Raw genomic sequence first — 16,747 nt, 5'->3', positions numbered from 1 at the left:
CTGGAGGGGATTCCTGCACTTTCTCTGGGCTGCTCTCTCTCTCTCTCTCTCTCCTTTGCTCCTTTACACTGAGTCGCTGGAGGGGATTCCTGCACTTTCTCTGGGCTGCTCTCTCTCTCTCTCTCCTTTGCTCCTTTACACTGAGTCGCTGGAGGGGATTCCTGCACTTTCTCTGGGCTGCTCTCTCTCTCTCTCTCCTTTGCTCCCTTACACTGAGTCGCTGGAGGGGATTCCTGCACTTTCTCTGGGCTGCTCTCTCTCTCTCTCTCTCTCCTTTGCTCCCTTACACTGAGTCGCTGGGGGGGATTCCTGCACTTTCTCTGGGCTGCTCTCTCTCTCTCTCTCTCTCCTTTGCTCCCTTACACTGAGTCGCTGGAGGGGATTCCTGCATTTTCTCTGGGCTGCTCTCTCTCTCCTTTGCTCCTTTATAATGTGCCACTGGTCAGTAATAAAAATACTCGGATGGCTGTAGAAACTCTAATATTGCAATATTAACTCTATAATAGCTAAAATAAAAAATAAAAAAAGATTCAGGTACTTCTGCTCTTCCCCTTCCCCATTCCCTTTCTTATTTTTATTTTAATTCTACTAATTTTTCTTGGTAATATATAACCCGTTATACCTTCTCTATATCCTTTAATTCTTTTAAGTCAAATTTCTTTCTGCACATCCAGGATCTCCTAGTTTACTTTGATGGTAGGACCTAAACCCAATAGAGTCACCCTAAATGGGATTGGGTGGTGATGTTGTTGTTTTCATATCTTCACTCTCTTCCCTCGGAGAACAGTGTGAAGTTGTAAAAGGATTCGCAGGCTGATTAACCATCTGACAGGTTCCATCTACGGCCATAACCGTCTTTATACCAGCCGATAGGTTGGTTGGTCCTATATAGTGGGAGGGTTTTATGGACTCCCACAATAAAAATGATGAGAGGGGACCACCCACACCCACCGGACAGGAGTATCCCACTGAATGTCAACTCAGAATTCATAGCCGGAGCTCTGGTCTCCACTCGCCCGGACTATCTGGAGCAGGGTTCAAACCCTGCATCTTCTGATTCAGAGGCAGGAGTGCTACCACTAAGCCAAAGGCCTGTTCTGGGGTGTTGAGGTGAGACACCTTTTTTCACCTCTGGGAACTGGGTTCAAATCCAGTCCAGACTGATGGGAAGAAAGTCTCCCATGTCTGCTGGCTGGAAAGGTCCTACATGAAATGTGTTTGGGCAGTCTCAGCTGAGTTCTTAGTGATGATGTGGTGATCTCTGTTCTTAGTGGGCACAGGTCCAAGCACAAAACTACCCCAAGAATGATCCCAGGGCATTATTCGAAGAAGAACAGAGAGCTCTCCCAGTGCCCTGGACAACATTCCATCCTCATCCAATAGCACCTAAAACAGATTAACTAGTCACTCATCTCACTTGCTGTTTGTGGGAGCTTGCTGTGCACAGATTGGCTGCTACGTTTACCTAAGTATCAGTGACTGCAGCTCAAAAACAATTAATTGGCTGTGAAGCATTTTGGGACATTCTGAAGACTTGAGAGGTTCTTTCTTTAATTTACTAATTGACAGTATCACTTGGAGAGGCTACAACTGTGACTGGAATGGGAATTGGACAATGTCACATGGATGCTCTTTTGATTCACAGATAGAGTTGCCACCTGCCTGTTTTGGATCAGACAGTCTGTTTTTGGACTGGGTGATCTGTATTTTGAGTAAGCTGTCCGGAAAATTCTAAAATGTGAACTGGACTCTTTTTGAGTTAGAAATCCATTTTTTCCACTTCTGTATCTACGAATCTGGAGGCATGGGTTATTAATTTTGATCATCAATAAAGAAAATATCAGAGGGACAATTTTCCAAATGGAAGCTACCAGTGGGGAAATTACAGATGGAAAATTGTGGGAGCATCGCTATGATTTCCTGACATACGTTCCCAGTGGGTGCTGCTCCCTGCCTGTAGCTTACGTTTGGAGAAATCAATTATCAGAAGTCAACACGTGTTCCCACTCCAAACCTCATCCATATCCTACCCTAAGTCTGGTCTTGGACGTGGAAAAACATGGCAACTTTTTCAAGGCAGAGTAGAGGGCCTCCTTCCTGCTTATTGAGCTGCATCTCGACTTCTGCCACATTGAAGGGACTGCCAGTGGAATGAATCTCTGGATGTCTTGTTCCTGTACAACTGCACACTCACTTAAGAAAAAGGGCAGAAAAGCAAGTATAAGAGAATGAGAAAGAGGGAGTAGGAATGAGTATAGTTTCTAGTCCAGCTCGAAGAGTCCCCTGTTGGTTAATCCATGCCAGCACCGAGAATACCCATCACTGAAACCACTGCCATCTGTCAATGCCAATCTAGAGGAAGCAACAGCGTGCAAATTCAGTACTGGCTGAATGCTCAGACGTGCCGTAGAGATTTCAGTTAATGCTCCATTCACAGAGTGACTTACAGCTTTTAATCTGAATAAAGAATTCCAGATGTTCATTCCCAGATGTCAGAAAGTCATTCTGAAATCTGTGCACAGGCAAACCCCCAAATTGCACAGCTTACAAGTAAATTCTGGCGTGACAGGCTGCACCATGATAAGACAGGTTACTAAGGGAGACACTGGCAGTGCCATGGCGAAATTGTATTACCTGATATTATCTATCCAGCAGTCAATTCCAACAGGCAGGAACATGTTCAGGTTGAGCCACAGTGTGAAGTATTTACTGGTCCTCTTCATGCACAGCCAGTGGACTGAAGCTGGTTTGTTCAGCTTGGCTTCCAGACGATTTCCAACATGTCCTGGCACTTGGCAAAACAGAAAGATCACAGGATCATTGCGAGTCATTTAGCTAAAATACCTTGAGGTAGATTTTCAACTAGCCACCCGGGGGTGTAAAACTGACATTGCTCGTTATAGAAACCGCCCAACTTTTAGCTCCATTCACAACAATGGAATTGAACATCAGGTGGTTTCTGTAACGGACAGCCGATCGCTCACGCCTCTTGTATGCCTGGATATCAAGTTGAAAATCTACCTCTCATTGTTCATTGCAATTGAAATTCAACCTTATCAGACTGGGGAAAATATGCATCAGGCCTCTCAGAAAGTGGAAGAGGGAGGTAACTGAATGAAAATGGTCTTGGCCTTTAACAGCTGTACAACAGGAACAACTATCAACCAATTGCACCATTCCTCTCCCAATTCTGACAAGAAAAATACAACATTGTATAAAGTGTGAACAGACCATTAGGGGCATCAAAACTGCTCTTCACCAGATCTTAAAATAGAAGAAAAGCATCACAACATATCTTACATTGCATGTTACTAAAAGAACAAAGGGAAGCGGTGCCACCAGCAGCCAGAGCATATACACAAAAACATCTTTAAAACCTCAAAGTCCATTCCATCAGACAGCCTTTAGTTTCCTCTCCAAACTGACCCCAGTACAGAAGTACACTGTTCAGAACATTGACGTGGAGCTGAGGGCCCAAAGTCCCATTTGGGTAACATGGGGGAGAATTTGAGAAACAACAGGAAGTTGAAGAGTTTACTTTGAAACCAGTGCAGAGGTGAGGGGGGTGGGGGGTGGAAATTGGTCCTCAACACGCCTGTTCTTTGAGCAAAAAATTTTGAGCCTTGGCAACGGGCAGTTGCAGGGGCAGTCTGTAAACACCATGTATTGTTCTATATGTATAAATGCGTAGGCTTCAAGGAGCTCTTGAAACATTTGCCTGAGGAAGGAGAAAATCTCCGAAAGCTTGTGAATTTAAAATAAAATTGCTGGACTATAACTTGGTGTTGTAAAATTGTTTACAAAAAATTAGAGTTGGGGGATCAATTATCGGGCACGATTTTGCGTACTCTCGATTTCCTCTGAAAGTGTGCCGACTGCCAAAATGCTTTCATAAAACCATGATGTGGAGATGCCGGTGATGGACTGGGGTTGACAATTGTAAACAATTTTACAACACCAAGTTATCGTCCAACAATTTTATTTTAAATTCACAAGCTTTCGGAGGCTTCCTCCTTCCTCAGGTGAACGAAATGAAATCCTCGAAATGAAATCGCATTTATAATTCACAGAACAATGCTTGGTGATTACAGACAGTTTTTTCAACTGCCCGTTGCCAAGGCAATCAGTGTGCAGACAGACAGGTGTTACCTGGTGATTTGTATATTCTGAGACCTTGCAGGTAACACCTGTCTGTCTGCACACTGATTGCCTTGGCAACGGGCAGTTGAAAAAACTGTCTGTAATCACCAAGCATTGTTCTGTGATTTATAAATGCGATTTCATTTCGAGGATTTCATTTCGTTCACCTGAGGAAGGAGGAAGCCTCCGAAAGCTTGTGAATTTAAAATAAAATTGCTGGACTATAACTTGGTGTTGTAAAATTGTTTACAATTCATAAAACCAGTATTAGGACCCTTGAATATGCTAATTGAGGCCCTGATGGCTGTTTTAAAACACTACTGCCAAATTCGGCATAAACTGGGTGGAGTTTTTCAGGGTCTACAGCGGCCTAATCAATCATCCTTAAAGGGACCACAGGAGGCCCCTGAAGTAAATGTAAGTAAAAATGTTTTTTTCCTGTGCTGATGTGGAGCCAGAAGGAGCAGGAGCAACACTGCAATGTTGCCGGCCCTGGCACGTCCCCCCTCCTGCTCGCCCCCACCCCCCACCTCCCACCCCACCCCTTCAGGACTTACCCGCGGGCCGGTCAAATTTTCCAGGGCTCTGAAAGATTAGCATCCAAAGCTCACTGGTTTTATGCAGATGAGGCCCTAGCCCACTTCAGAGCAAGCCTCGGGCCTGACATCTTTGAGTAAACATTCCAGGCGAGCCGTCCACTTCGTGTCTGTTACAAGCGGGAAAACTGATGTCTACTGTTGACATTGGCCGAGTTCCCTTTTACTTCTTCAGGGACAAAGGGGAATGACACTTTTATTTGTGAGGTACTTTCGGATCAAGTCCAACTCGACAATAATAATATGAGAAGGGTCGATTTTCCAGTTGGCGGGCTGGTTCAAAAGGCAAGCAGAATGAACGAGCGAAGCCAAGAAAACAGGACGAGATCCACATAACTGGATCTCCACCCAAATCAGACAGTGCTTAATGTTCCATTTAGGGCAATTTAATACATAAATCCATGGAAATTGTATTTAAATGAGTAATCACACAATCTAAGTTGACTCATACAAAATTGTCAGTGAATGGCCAGCAATCTACTTTGGGCAAGTCAGCTGTTAAAGCTTGAACTGCAGGATTTTAGATCTTTTAGGTAGATTGTTTTTATCATTATGTCATTTTTGCTGGGATTTCTGATTGCTGAATGTTTGCTACAATCAAGATCAGGATCCAGGGGTTTTTTGGAGGAGGAAGGTGAGGCAGGCTCACAGCTGTTTGTACAGACCCTATCAAGAAATGTCTGAGGACGACTGCCTTTGCAGGTTCTGCTTCACCGGGGAGGCAGTGACAGAGTTGTGCCGTCTGCTGGAGCCTCACCTGTAGTCAACTTTCACCAAAGGGATGGCAGTGGCAGTAAAGGTCGCCACAGCCCCGAACGTCTATGCCTCCAGCTCGTTCAAAGCTGGGCATCAGCAGCAAAAATCAATCCGACAAATACTGTAATCATTTTCCCCATGGCTCAACTGTGATTCAGTGTAGCCCTCTCGCCTCTGAGTCAGAAAGTTGTGGGTCCCACTCCAGAGACTTGTGCACAAAATCTAGGCTGACACTCCAGAGCAGTATTGCAGGAATGCTGCACTGTCGGAGGTGCTGCCATTCTGAGGCCCCGTCTGCCCTCTCAGGTGGACGCAAAAGACCTCATGGCACCATTTCAAAGAACAGAGAGTTCTCCCCGGTGTCCTGGCCAATATTTATCTCTCAATCAACATCACTAAACTAAATTATCTGGTCATTGCTGTTTGTGGGACCTTGCTGTACACGAAGTGGCTGGTGCGTTTGCTACATTACAACAGTGACTACAATTCAAAAGTACTTCATTGGCTGTAAAGCACTTTGGGACGTCCTGAGGTCATGAGATGTGCTGTATAAACACAAGTCTTTCCTTTTCTTCTTTCATGGAAATCCGACGGCCGAACAGGAGAACAGCGCAATTTTTTCACACCGCAGAGTTCCCCAAAATCCAAGGCATTGCTGATGGTACTGGCAAAGGGTTTGATTCCAGCAATGTGACCAGCCACATAGGACCATACAGGTCAATGCCAGCTTCCCAGGACAAATTCCTTCATTTTCAGAGAACCTTTGGTGCCTGGGTCATTTGAATGAGAAGGTCGGCTGGAAGGGTGGCTCCAGGGAGATTGAAGGCTCCTTCTTTCAGCCCTGGTCCATGACATCATCACAACTGCCATGAACGAAGACACAAACAGGCCCGTGCAGCCACCAGGATCATTACAGAGCACACTATTGGTAGCATGACACATAGCTTCGGATGCCTGGACAGTTCAGTAGGTGTATCACAGCACAATTCCAATAGGATCACCAAGATTATCGTTGTTTGCTGCACACTTTACAATCTTTTGCATCCAGAAAAGCCCAACCATGAAGCAGGTGGAGGAGGAGGAGAAACCCACCCACAGCCAAGGGCAGAGCTGGACCATGACAATGACCCTGAAGATATCCCTGCTGAAAATCCTCATACAGAAGACATTCACTTAAGTGCCTGATTTACCCAACAGTCCTATCCATATGGACAGGTACCCTTCACTCACCATGTTCTCTGCATAACTCCACTAACATGCATTTGATTTGATTTGCTGACACATTATTCAGAATAGTATCATAGAATGATACAGCACAGAAGAAGGCCATTCGGCCCATCATGCCTGTACCAGCTTTTTGAAAGAGCTATCCAATTAGTCCCATACCTCTGCCCTTTCCCCAAAGCCCTGCAAATGTTTCCTCTTCAAGTATTTATCCAATTCCCTTTTGAAAGTTATTATTGAATCTGCTTCCACCACCCTTTCAGGCAGTGCATTCCAGATCAGAACAACTAACTACGTAAAATAATGTTTCCTCATCTTGCCTCTGGTCCTTTTGCCAATTACGTTAAATCTGTGTCCTTTGATTTCCGCCCCTTCTCCAACTGAAAACACTTTCTCCTTATTTACTCTGTCAAAACCCTTCATGATTTTGAACACCTCGATCAAATCTCCCCTTAACCTTCTCTGCTCTAAGGAGAACAACCCCAGCTTCTCCAGTCTCTCCACATAACTGAAGTCCTACATCCCTAGTAATCTCCTGTGCACCTTCTCCAAAGTCTTGACACCCTTTCTAAAGTGTGGTGCCCAGAATTTGACATAATACTCCAGCTGGGGAGATTTGGGCAAAGATGAAATAAAGTGCAACCAAATTTATTAAGTCAGTCTATATGTCATCACTCATTCTTATCCCATTGTTTCCCCCTTTGTGACAACGTGAGTTGTGCATCTCCTAGAACTTGAGCTAATGCTGCCTCAAAGTGCTTCCCATTGGGAATGGTAAGTGAGGTGACTGGCTATTGGTTGTCAGTGTGTGCTTTTGAGATTAAGGCAACCCTGCATCTCCTCGCACAGGAACAACAACAGAGTCATGCATGTGTCCAACCTGCAGTGACCATGTATCATGATGCTAGGTTGTGTTACAATGATTTGGAACGTGTAGCCCTTTTAAGATGTAAGTAGCTGCTTGAATGTGTGCCCTGTAGGAGTGTGGGCATGCATGGTAAACAATGAAAGAGCTATAAAGTTGTGTGAAAGCTTGGTTTTGGCCAGTAGTAAACGTTTAATGGACTGAGAGACAACACTCTGTGGCATCTACCTGGCACTGTTGGGCAGCCTTAACTTGGCAGCTACCATGCGATATGGCATCTTCTTCTGCAACTGTTCCCAGGTCCTCTGGATGGTGTATATGGCTCTTAGTGTCAATTGCACTAATCCAGGCCACCACCTGGGTCAACACTGCATACAATGTCCACAAAACCTGGGGACAGATGCAGAGGGTGATATCAACCCTTAATGAAGCTTCCAAGCTAACATGCTAAACTACTGTCCCCTGGGGAATGTGTTCTGGAGTCCCAAACAGAGCAACCATTCTCACATTCAATTCACGCAGCAACACCTCCAATTTGCAATCGATGTTCAGTTCCTGCACTGCTCCAGCAATTCGTCAGAAATTCCTTTTCCTGCTTCTGGCCAATCCTTTCCAATTTCTGGCCACTCAAAAAGTCCGAGGGCTTGATTTTACCACCCGCTATCGGGTGCGTTCTCGGTGGGGGGGCCCCGAAAATCGGGGAATCCCAGAGCGGGACCGGATCCCGTCTCGAACCCGCCCACTTCCGGGTTCCCCACGGACGCGCCAGCCTGCGCGCGCAGACCCCACAGGTGGGAATCCCGCAGGCAATTAAAGCCAGCGGGATGCCACTTGTAAGTATTTATCTTGCTCGTTCAGGTCGTTTACAGGCCTGATTGAGCTGTTTTATTAGGAAGGGTGGGATTTTACCTTGAACTGAGACAGTTTCCCATACTGGGGGAAACACTCTCACTTCAAACGGATGTGTTGCAGCCAGCAGCCTGTGGCAGCTGCCAAGGTGCATTCCACAGGTGGGGGGGGGGAGAGCCTTCACCAACGCAGGAGGACACTCCGTAACATTGGGCAACGCCTGCCCTCCACCACCCTCCTCCAAGCAAGAAGATTCACCAACGTGGAACCACAACCCCGGTGCGAGGACACACTTACCGACCTTGCAGAACCCCTCAGACCTACACCTGCCAGATGGGGGCCGCCCTGACCTCCTCGGAGGACGAACAGCATCACCAGCCTCAGCAGCCTCGCAGACCACGCCGTCCGCCTCAGACACGTGGAGCCCCACAACACGGTGCTGTGGCCCATCCACCTGCACAGCAGGATGGAGGGCAACCGCAGAGAGAGATGCGTCGCAGGAGGCACTACCCTCGCCACAGGGTCCACAGACCGAGGCTCAGCTTCATGGACCTCTCTGAGGAGCAGTGCATACGGAGGCTCAGAGTCAGTCGCCAGGTAGGCGCCGACATCTGCAGCCTCCTTAATGACGAGCTGCTCCCGGATGGACCAAGCAACATCTTCTTACCCGTCGCCATCAAAGTCACCACTGCCCTCAACTTCTTCGCCTCCGGATCCTTCCAGGGTGCCACGGGGGACATCACCGGGGTCTCTCAGTCGTCTGCACACAAGTGCATAAGGCAGGTCACCGATGGGTTGTTCCACAGGGCCTCGACCTACATCAACTTCGCCATGGATGACCGCAGCCAGATGGAGAGGGCGGTTGGATTCCATGCTGTGGCTGGCTTCCCACGGGTGCAGGGTGTAATCGATTGCACCCACATAGCAATACGGGCACCTCCACATGAGCCAGGGCTGTTCATCAACAGGAAGGGGTATCACTCCATGAACGCCCAGCTCATCTGTGACCACCGCCAGAGATTCCTACATGTGTGCGCCAGATACCCTGGCAGCTGCCACGATGCCTTCGTCCTCAGGGAGTCCACCGTCCCGCCCCTCTTCCACGCACCCAACGCCGGCAACGGCTGGCTCCTCGGCGACAAGGGATATCCCCTGCACACGTGGCTTATGACACCTCTGAGGAACCCCATCACCGAGCCGCAGCGTCGATATAATGACAGCCACATTGCTACCAGGTGTACAATTGAGCAGGCTATAGGGCTGCTCAAGATGCGCTTCAGGTGCCTTGATCGTTCTGGGGGAGCGCTCCAAAACACGCCACTCAGAGTGGGACGAATTATAGTTGTCTGCTGTGCCCTGCACAACATGGCACAACAGAGAGGGGTGCCGCTGGAGGAGGCCCCATGCACATCCGCCACCCATATTGAGGACGACGATGAGGAGGAGGAGCAAGAGGAGGAGGAAGGACCCATGGGCCGAACACCGGCTCACCTGGATGCTCGTCAGGCCAGGGAGGCACTCATATGTCAACGGTTCTCCTAACATCAGACTGTCTGAGGCGTCCAGACCTCATCACGTGCACAGAGGAGCGGCCATACCAGCCCCCTCCACAGAAGAGTGGTGCCAGTACTCCTGCACCCACTGTAGGGTGACCCAATGGGTGGGACCAGGTGTTCGTCGTCATGATTAGCCCCACGAAAGGAACCTATTGCACAAGCCGCTCAAGAATGGACAAGAGGTGGCAGTAGTGGTGAGAACAATTGTGTTTATTGTGTATGTGCAGTAAACGACTATAAATAAAAACATAACAAATTGTCATACACCCTGGTGCATTCCCTTTGTGTTCATAACACCCTAGCCTTATGTTTGCGGGAACCCCTATGTGGTGCTACCCCTGTGGCTCCAGCAGAGGTAGTGGCAGGTTGCTCTTGTTCGTGCCCTGACCGGGTAGATGCTTTGGGCCGACGCCCCCTGGGTTTCGGTGCCCGTGAGGGCACCTCCACAGACTGCTCCTCCTGCACCTGTGCAGGGGCAGACTCGGCCACCTGGAGAGGAGGCACCATTGCGGGTACTGGTTGAGAGGGGGGCAACGGGTGAGATGTGGGGGCACTTTGATTAGCGTCCCCACTTCCATGACCCCGTTCACCATCTTCCCTCTCATGGCCTAGGGCCACATCACTCCTTCCACCCTGCTGGACGTCAGTTTGGATGGCCTGTGTGAGACCTTGCAAGGCCACCTCTAATGTATCTGTCAGCCTGTTTATGGCGGCAGAATGTTGCTCACCCTGAATCCGAACAGCCGTTGTCAGGGCCTGGATGGACTCAATGTTGAGCTGTGCGTGACGCTCGAGGGAGGCTAGCCTTTCCTCAACCGCAGACGTTCCCGCACCTACCCGCGACACTATGCCGCCGATACCCTCCTGTACTTGTGCCACCATTGCCCTCATGCAGGAGTTGGACTCCTCCATCCTCCGTGCGATTGTAGAGTGCGCGTGGCACCTCTTCCAGTACCTCGGCAATGTGCTGGTGCCCCTCGACGACTCTCCTTTTGACTGGTGGCCCCCTGGGTTCAGCATCTGGGTCCGGCTGAGCAGAGCCTGGAGAAGAGTGCTCCCACCGACGCGGACCCTCCGCGGCTGCCCCTGCCACCAGGGTCTGCTCATGCTCACATGTGCGCGGTGACTCACCATGTGCAATCCCAACTAATTGAGGAGGGGGACCCACCGAGGTGTGTGTATCTGCGCTAGTGGATGCTTGGCTCATATGTGACGATGGACCCTCAGAGACCGGCATGTCCTCTGAGGAATCGCCCTCCACAGACACGGCGCTCGCAGACGGCCCTGCAAGAGAACAAAGGGCAATATCAGGCATGTGGACAAATGTTGCGGTGCGGCAGATGCCAAGTGATGCTAAGATCATTCGCGATCATGAGTGCTGAGTGTCAGCTTTCCGTTACCGGACGTTTCTGCAGCCCCAGCCTCGCCATCCGCCACGGACAGGCAATGCAGCGTGTGGCTGATCTCCAAGGTATCAAGGCAAAACACAGATGCGTGATTGAGTGATGATTGCATTGTGAGACGCTTCAAGCATTGGTGTGGGTGGGTTGAGCGTGTGGGAGATGGATGGGAGGATGCGTGTGCCACATGGCGATCCCATTGTATGGGGATTGGGGTGTGTGGTAGTGTTCGAATGGGGACAGGGACGGTGGGTACGTGCAGGCACGGTGAGGATGATAGTTGAGTGGCTGTGAGGATTGATGCGGGAGCGCTGTGGTGGCAGTGCAGAAGGGGTTGTGAGGTGTTTGAGGTGATGTGGAAGACGGAGTGTGGGAGAATGCGTTAGTGTACTCACTTTGCCGGACCTAGTGAGGTCATTGAATCTCTTGCGACACTGGATCCATGTTCTTGTGGTGTTGCCCCTGCTGCTAACCTCCGCGGCCACCTCCGCCCATGCCTTCCTGGTGGCGGAGCCAGGGCACTTCCTTCCGTCGCTGGGGAACAACGTCTCCCTCCTCCTCCTTACCCCGTCCAGCAGCAGCTGGAGTGAGTCGTCAGAAAATCGTGGGGCAGCCTTACCCCTGGGGTGCTCCATGGTGTGCTACTTCTTGTTTGCAGCAGGAGGAGCATTGGTGGACTGCCCCTTTAAATAGAGCTCCACCATCACTCAGACGTCACTGAGCATGCGCAGGCCGCCGGCGCGCAGCTGAGCAGCGGCAAACCCGTAACCACAGGTAAATGACTTCAATTATCCTGTGATCGCGCGGGGGGACGCACTCATTTCACCGGGCGCGTTACCCACGCGCCCGATCGCCCCCCCCGCTGGGAACCCGCAGGCCTGCTAACATCGGGCCCCTAGATTCTAGGACGGTCCCAACGGATTGGAAGATAGCAAATATGAGCCCGCTATTCAAGAAAGGAAGGAGAGAGAAAACAGGGAAGTACAGGCTAGTTAGCCTGACATCAGTTGTCGTGAAAATACTGGAATCCATTATTAAGGAAGTGGTAACAGGGCACTAAGAAACTCATAATATGATTAGGCAGAGTCAACATGGTTTTATGAAAGGAAAATCGTGTTTGACAAACCTATTAGAGTTTTTTGAGGATGTAACTAGCAGGGTAGATAAAGGGGAACCAGTGGATGTGGTATATTTGGATTTTCAAAAGGTATTCAATAAGATGCCACATAAAAGGTTGTTACACAAGATAAGGGCTCATGGGGTTGGGGATAACATATTTAGCATGAATAGAGGATTGGCTAACGGACAGAAAACAGAGAGTAGGGATAAACGAGTCATTTTCAGGCTGGCAGGCTGTAAATAATGGGGTACCGCAAGGATCAGTGCTTGGGCCTCAGCTATTTACACTCAATATTAACGACTTAGATGAAGGGACCGAGTGTAATGTATCCAAGTTTGCTGACGATACAAAGCTAGGCGGGAAAGTAATCTGTGAGGAGGGCACAAGGAGTCTGCAAAGGGATATAGCCAGGTTAAGTGAGTGGGCAAGAAGGTGGCAGATGGAGTATAATGTGGGGAAATGTGAGGTTATTCACTTTGGTAGGAAGAATAGAAAAACAGAATATTTTTTAAGTGGTGAGAAACTATTAAATTTGGTGTTCAGAGAGACTTGGGTATCCTCGTACAAGAAAGTTAGCATGCAGGTACAGCAGGCAATTAGGAGAGCAAATAGCATGTTGGCCTTTATTGCAAGGGGGTTGGAGTACAAAAGTAAGGAGGTCTTACTACAATTGTACAGGGCTTTGGTGAGACATCACCTGGAGAACTGTATATAGTTTTTGTCTCCTTATTTAAGGAGGGATATACTTGCCTTAGAGGCAGTGCAGCGATGGTTCACTAGATTAATTCCTTGGATGAGAGGGTTATCCTATGAGGCGAGGTTGAGTAGAATGGGCCTATACTCTCTGGAGTTTAGAATAATGAGAGGTGATCTCATTGAAACATATAAGATTATGGGGTGGCTTGACAGGGTAGATATTGAGAGGTTGTTTCCCATGGCTGGAGAGTCTAGAACTAGGGGGCATAGTCGCAGGATAAGGGATTGGCCATTTAAGATTGAGATGAGGAGGAATTTCTTTACTCAGGGCTGTGAATTGTTGGAATTCTCTACCCCAGAGGGCTGTGGGTGCTGAGTCATTGAATATATTCAAGGCTGAGATTGATAGATTTCTGGACTCTAGGGGAATCAAGGGATATGGGGATTGGGCAGGAAAGTGGAGTTGAGGTCGAAGATCAGCCTTGATCTTATTGAATGGCGGAGCAAGCTCGAGGGGCCATGTGGCCTACTCCTGCTCCTAATTCTTATGTTCTGTACCAGCCAATTTTTGCCCTCAACATTTTTTTGTCTATCAGTAACTTTTTGTCCTCCACAGCAGCCACTTCCCTTTAGGTGGCCACCTTCCCTTTAAATAGCAGCAGCAGCCCTCAAAGAGCTGTGCCCACCCAAACATCTAACAGGACATGAACTTTGATCTACCATTTCTTTCAAAAACAACATTCAGGTTCTCTGTAAACATGGTGTGGTGTTGGTGCAAAGGTAATAAAGGTGACCATGATCTTTGATGCTCTATTACATCACCAGTAATGCCCTTGAAACACTAGCAGAATACTGGAAGACAAATTATATGTGCGAGATTAAAATCAGGTCTTTCACTCATTACGTACCCAAATCAAAGACAAACAACTGATGCCGATCAACTGGGTGCCTAAAATGAGCCTAGTATCAGGCAAATGAAAATAAACAGGTTAAGGGATAAATCACAACTCAAATCAAGTCCAGACTGTCCAAAGTCTTAAAACATTGGACTTCTCTACTCTAAAACTACACATGCTGCAGGATGATGAAAAACACTTTTCATTTTAAAAAACTGTACTTTCCCTCAATCATGTTGTTAAACGTTACACAGCTGAACATGTCGAAGCTAGCACAAACATTTCATAACCGGGACAAGCAATGTGAGATTGCTTCACAATGAGACTGCTGCAACTAAATGCAATAATTTGGCAAATGATGTCTGGATAATCTATTCAATATGAACTGCACGGTTTATCAATCAGCAGTATGGGACAAGGTCCCTGTCACCAGGGAAGGTGCTGCACATGCCAGCCTCACACTACCAGTCTTACACATGGGCAAGAAAGGCTTGGGGCTTCCACTCTCGGCGTGGCTGGGTGTTGCTCCGTATTTCCGGTGGTACAATTGGGCAAGTACCACTGCTGCACCTCCATGGGCACTGGGCGAGCAACACAATTATTCAAATAAACCTGTCCCTGCAATTTGAGATGGGATCATGGCAAGGCCAAAGTACAGGGCTGGAGTTCTGCTCTGATGGACTTTTGCCACCCTGAAGGGGTTTTGTGGAATTTCTATGTTCTAATATTAATACTCCAAATAAACCATATCCTAAAAAAGGGCACAAATTCCACTAATACCAGTGGCCGTGGCATATGCCCTATACACACCGGGGTAGATTTTCAACTTATTGCCCAGCCCTAAAACTGGCTTGCACATCAGCCCCCATTATAGACACCGCCCAATGATTTCAATGGAAATTAAAACTGTGTGGTTTCTATAACAGGTAACAGTCTAACCCAAGATCACTGCTACCGAGTTTCTTTATTGCATCACATCTCCCGTAGGGTATTTCGTTTTCCTCCATTTTAAGTGCCAAAAGCAATATGCCGGAAAACTCAGAGCTGTAAACGTCTGTCGAAATTCATCCTACACTCTCCCTTCCAAAACCCTGCTGCATTGGGCCTCGCTGTCAGTTTGCAAAATGCCAACAGTGAAGGAGCAGCAATGTTGGAGCTGACCTGTTCTTCTTGGGGCCGAATGGATGCATTTGTCGGGTTCGTAGTTTCCTCTTACTGAATGCCAGTGAGTGCCTGTAGTCTTTCCAAAAAAAATCAGCACAATTGACAACATTTAATTCCCCCTCCCATCCCATCATTAGCTCAGCTTACCGATGACCAGAGGTGGGAGTTCGCTCTGCTTTATGTTTGCATCTTCAGGACCTATTGGTGGAAACAAAACGTTGATGAGCCAAAGTGTCGGTGAATCGGATGCTGACGGCTGGGTAGAGAGAGCCACCAAGATCAGGGAGAGGACAAAACTCAGTCGAGGGAAATGTCTCATTTTTTTGCTGCTCCCTTTCAGTCTGAGAGGATCTCACTGGGGACTAGCAGACCTTTCAAGGTCCTGGCGCTAGCAAGTCTGATAGTTCAGGCTGAGTAAATACTCAGTGGGCTGATACCCATCCCTCTGCCAACAATGGATTTCAACTCTAATCTCAGACAGATCAGTTCTGCAAATGGAGAAGAGCAAAAAAAAAACAAGAACGTCCCAATTAATGAGTGAAGGAATTCTGGAAGAAGAAAAAAAGCTTTTCCGCTTGTGTATTTGAGTATCTTATGTTATAGACTTGCATTTTATATAGTGCCTTTCACAACCTCAGGACATCCCAAAACCAATGAAGGACTTCTGAAGTGTGGTCACTGTTGTAATGTAGGAAATTTTAGCCAAGACTTGTATCCATGTTAAACCAGACTTGCATTACCCTGTGTATTGTGAACTACCTCCAGCAGTGTCACTGTGTTTCATTCTCTCCAGTACACCTGAAACGCCATTATTATGTGAAGACATAACTTCTACTGTGGACAAGGACTTGCCTCTCTGTGATGTACGTCATGAAGAAGGAAGATTATATAGAATTTCCAAATAGGATTAGTGGAAAATGTGGCCGCAACGAGGACTAATTTCTCCTCCACTGTGTCAGAGAGAAAAACAGAATCCAAACATGTATGATTCGACTCTTCAAGCACTCAAACTATCCATTTATGTAAGGCATGTTACTTTACTTTATAAATGGTTTAGCCAGACAGTCAACCCCATATGAATAAATACAAATGCATTTTTCCAAAGTTCTTTGCTTTTTTTCGAGGAGGGAGGGTATATTTTATGCTTATACGGCATATCATAAGGGCTCGGAGGTGCAGCATCATGCGATCCAAATGCTTTGTGGATGTCTAATTCTTTACCCTTTGCCAGAACACATGCCCAACTGAAACTCTACTTGAGCTATAACCTCTGCGCTCCTCCAATTCTTGCCTCTTGCGCATCCCCAATTTCCTTTGCCCCACCATTGGTGGCCGTGCCTTCAGCTGCCTAGGTCCTAAGCTCTGGAATTCCCTCCCTAAACCTGTCTGCCTCTCTCCCTTTCTCTCCCCCTTTAAGTCACTCCTTAAAACCTACCTCTTTGACCAAACTTTTGGTCACATGTCCTAATATCTCCTTATGTGGCT

At 47.8% G+C, this 16,747-nt stretch overlaps 1 protein-coding gene across 1 annotated transcript in view; it reads right to left on the bottom strand.

The window, feature by feature from the left end:
- lcat (lecithin-cholesterol acyltransferase) overlaps nucleotides 1–15,641 on the bottom strand; it is a 70,289-nt gene extending 54,648 nt beyond the window's left edge. The window contains exons 1-2 of the mRNA XM_067997442.1: nucleotides 15,410–15,641; nucleotides 2,635–2,791 (exon numbers count right to left, since the gene is read on the bottom strand). Coding sequence (XP_067853543.1) covers nucleotides 2,635–2,791; nucleotides 15,410–15,581 — 329 coding nt within the window. The 5' untranslated portion in view covers nucleotides 15,582–15,641. The remainder of the gene's footprint in view (nucleotides 1–2,634; nucleotides 2,792–15,409) is intronic.
- Nucleotides 15,642–16,747: the final 1,106 nt, after the last annotated feature.

The sequence above is a fragment of the Heptranchias perlo genome, chromosome 16, assembly GCF_035084215.1.
Source record: "Heptranchias perlo isolate sHepPer1 chromosome 16, sHepPer1.hap1, whole genome shotgun sequence".
Taxonomy (NCBI): domain Eukaryota; kingdom Metazoa; phylum Chordata; class Chondrichthyes; order Hexanchiformes; family Hexanchidae; genus Heptranchias; species Heptranchias perlo.
Note: the sequence above shows the minus strand (reverse complement) of the source record. Positions and strands in the feature narration are given on the sequence as shown.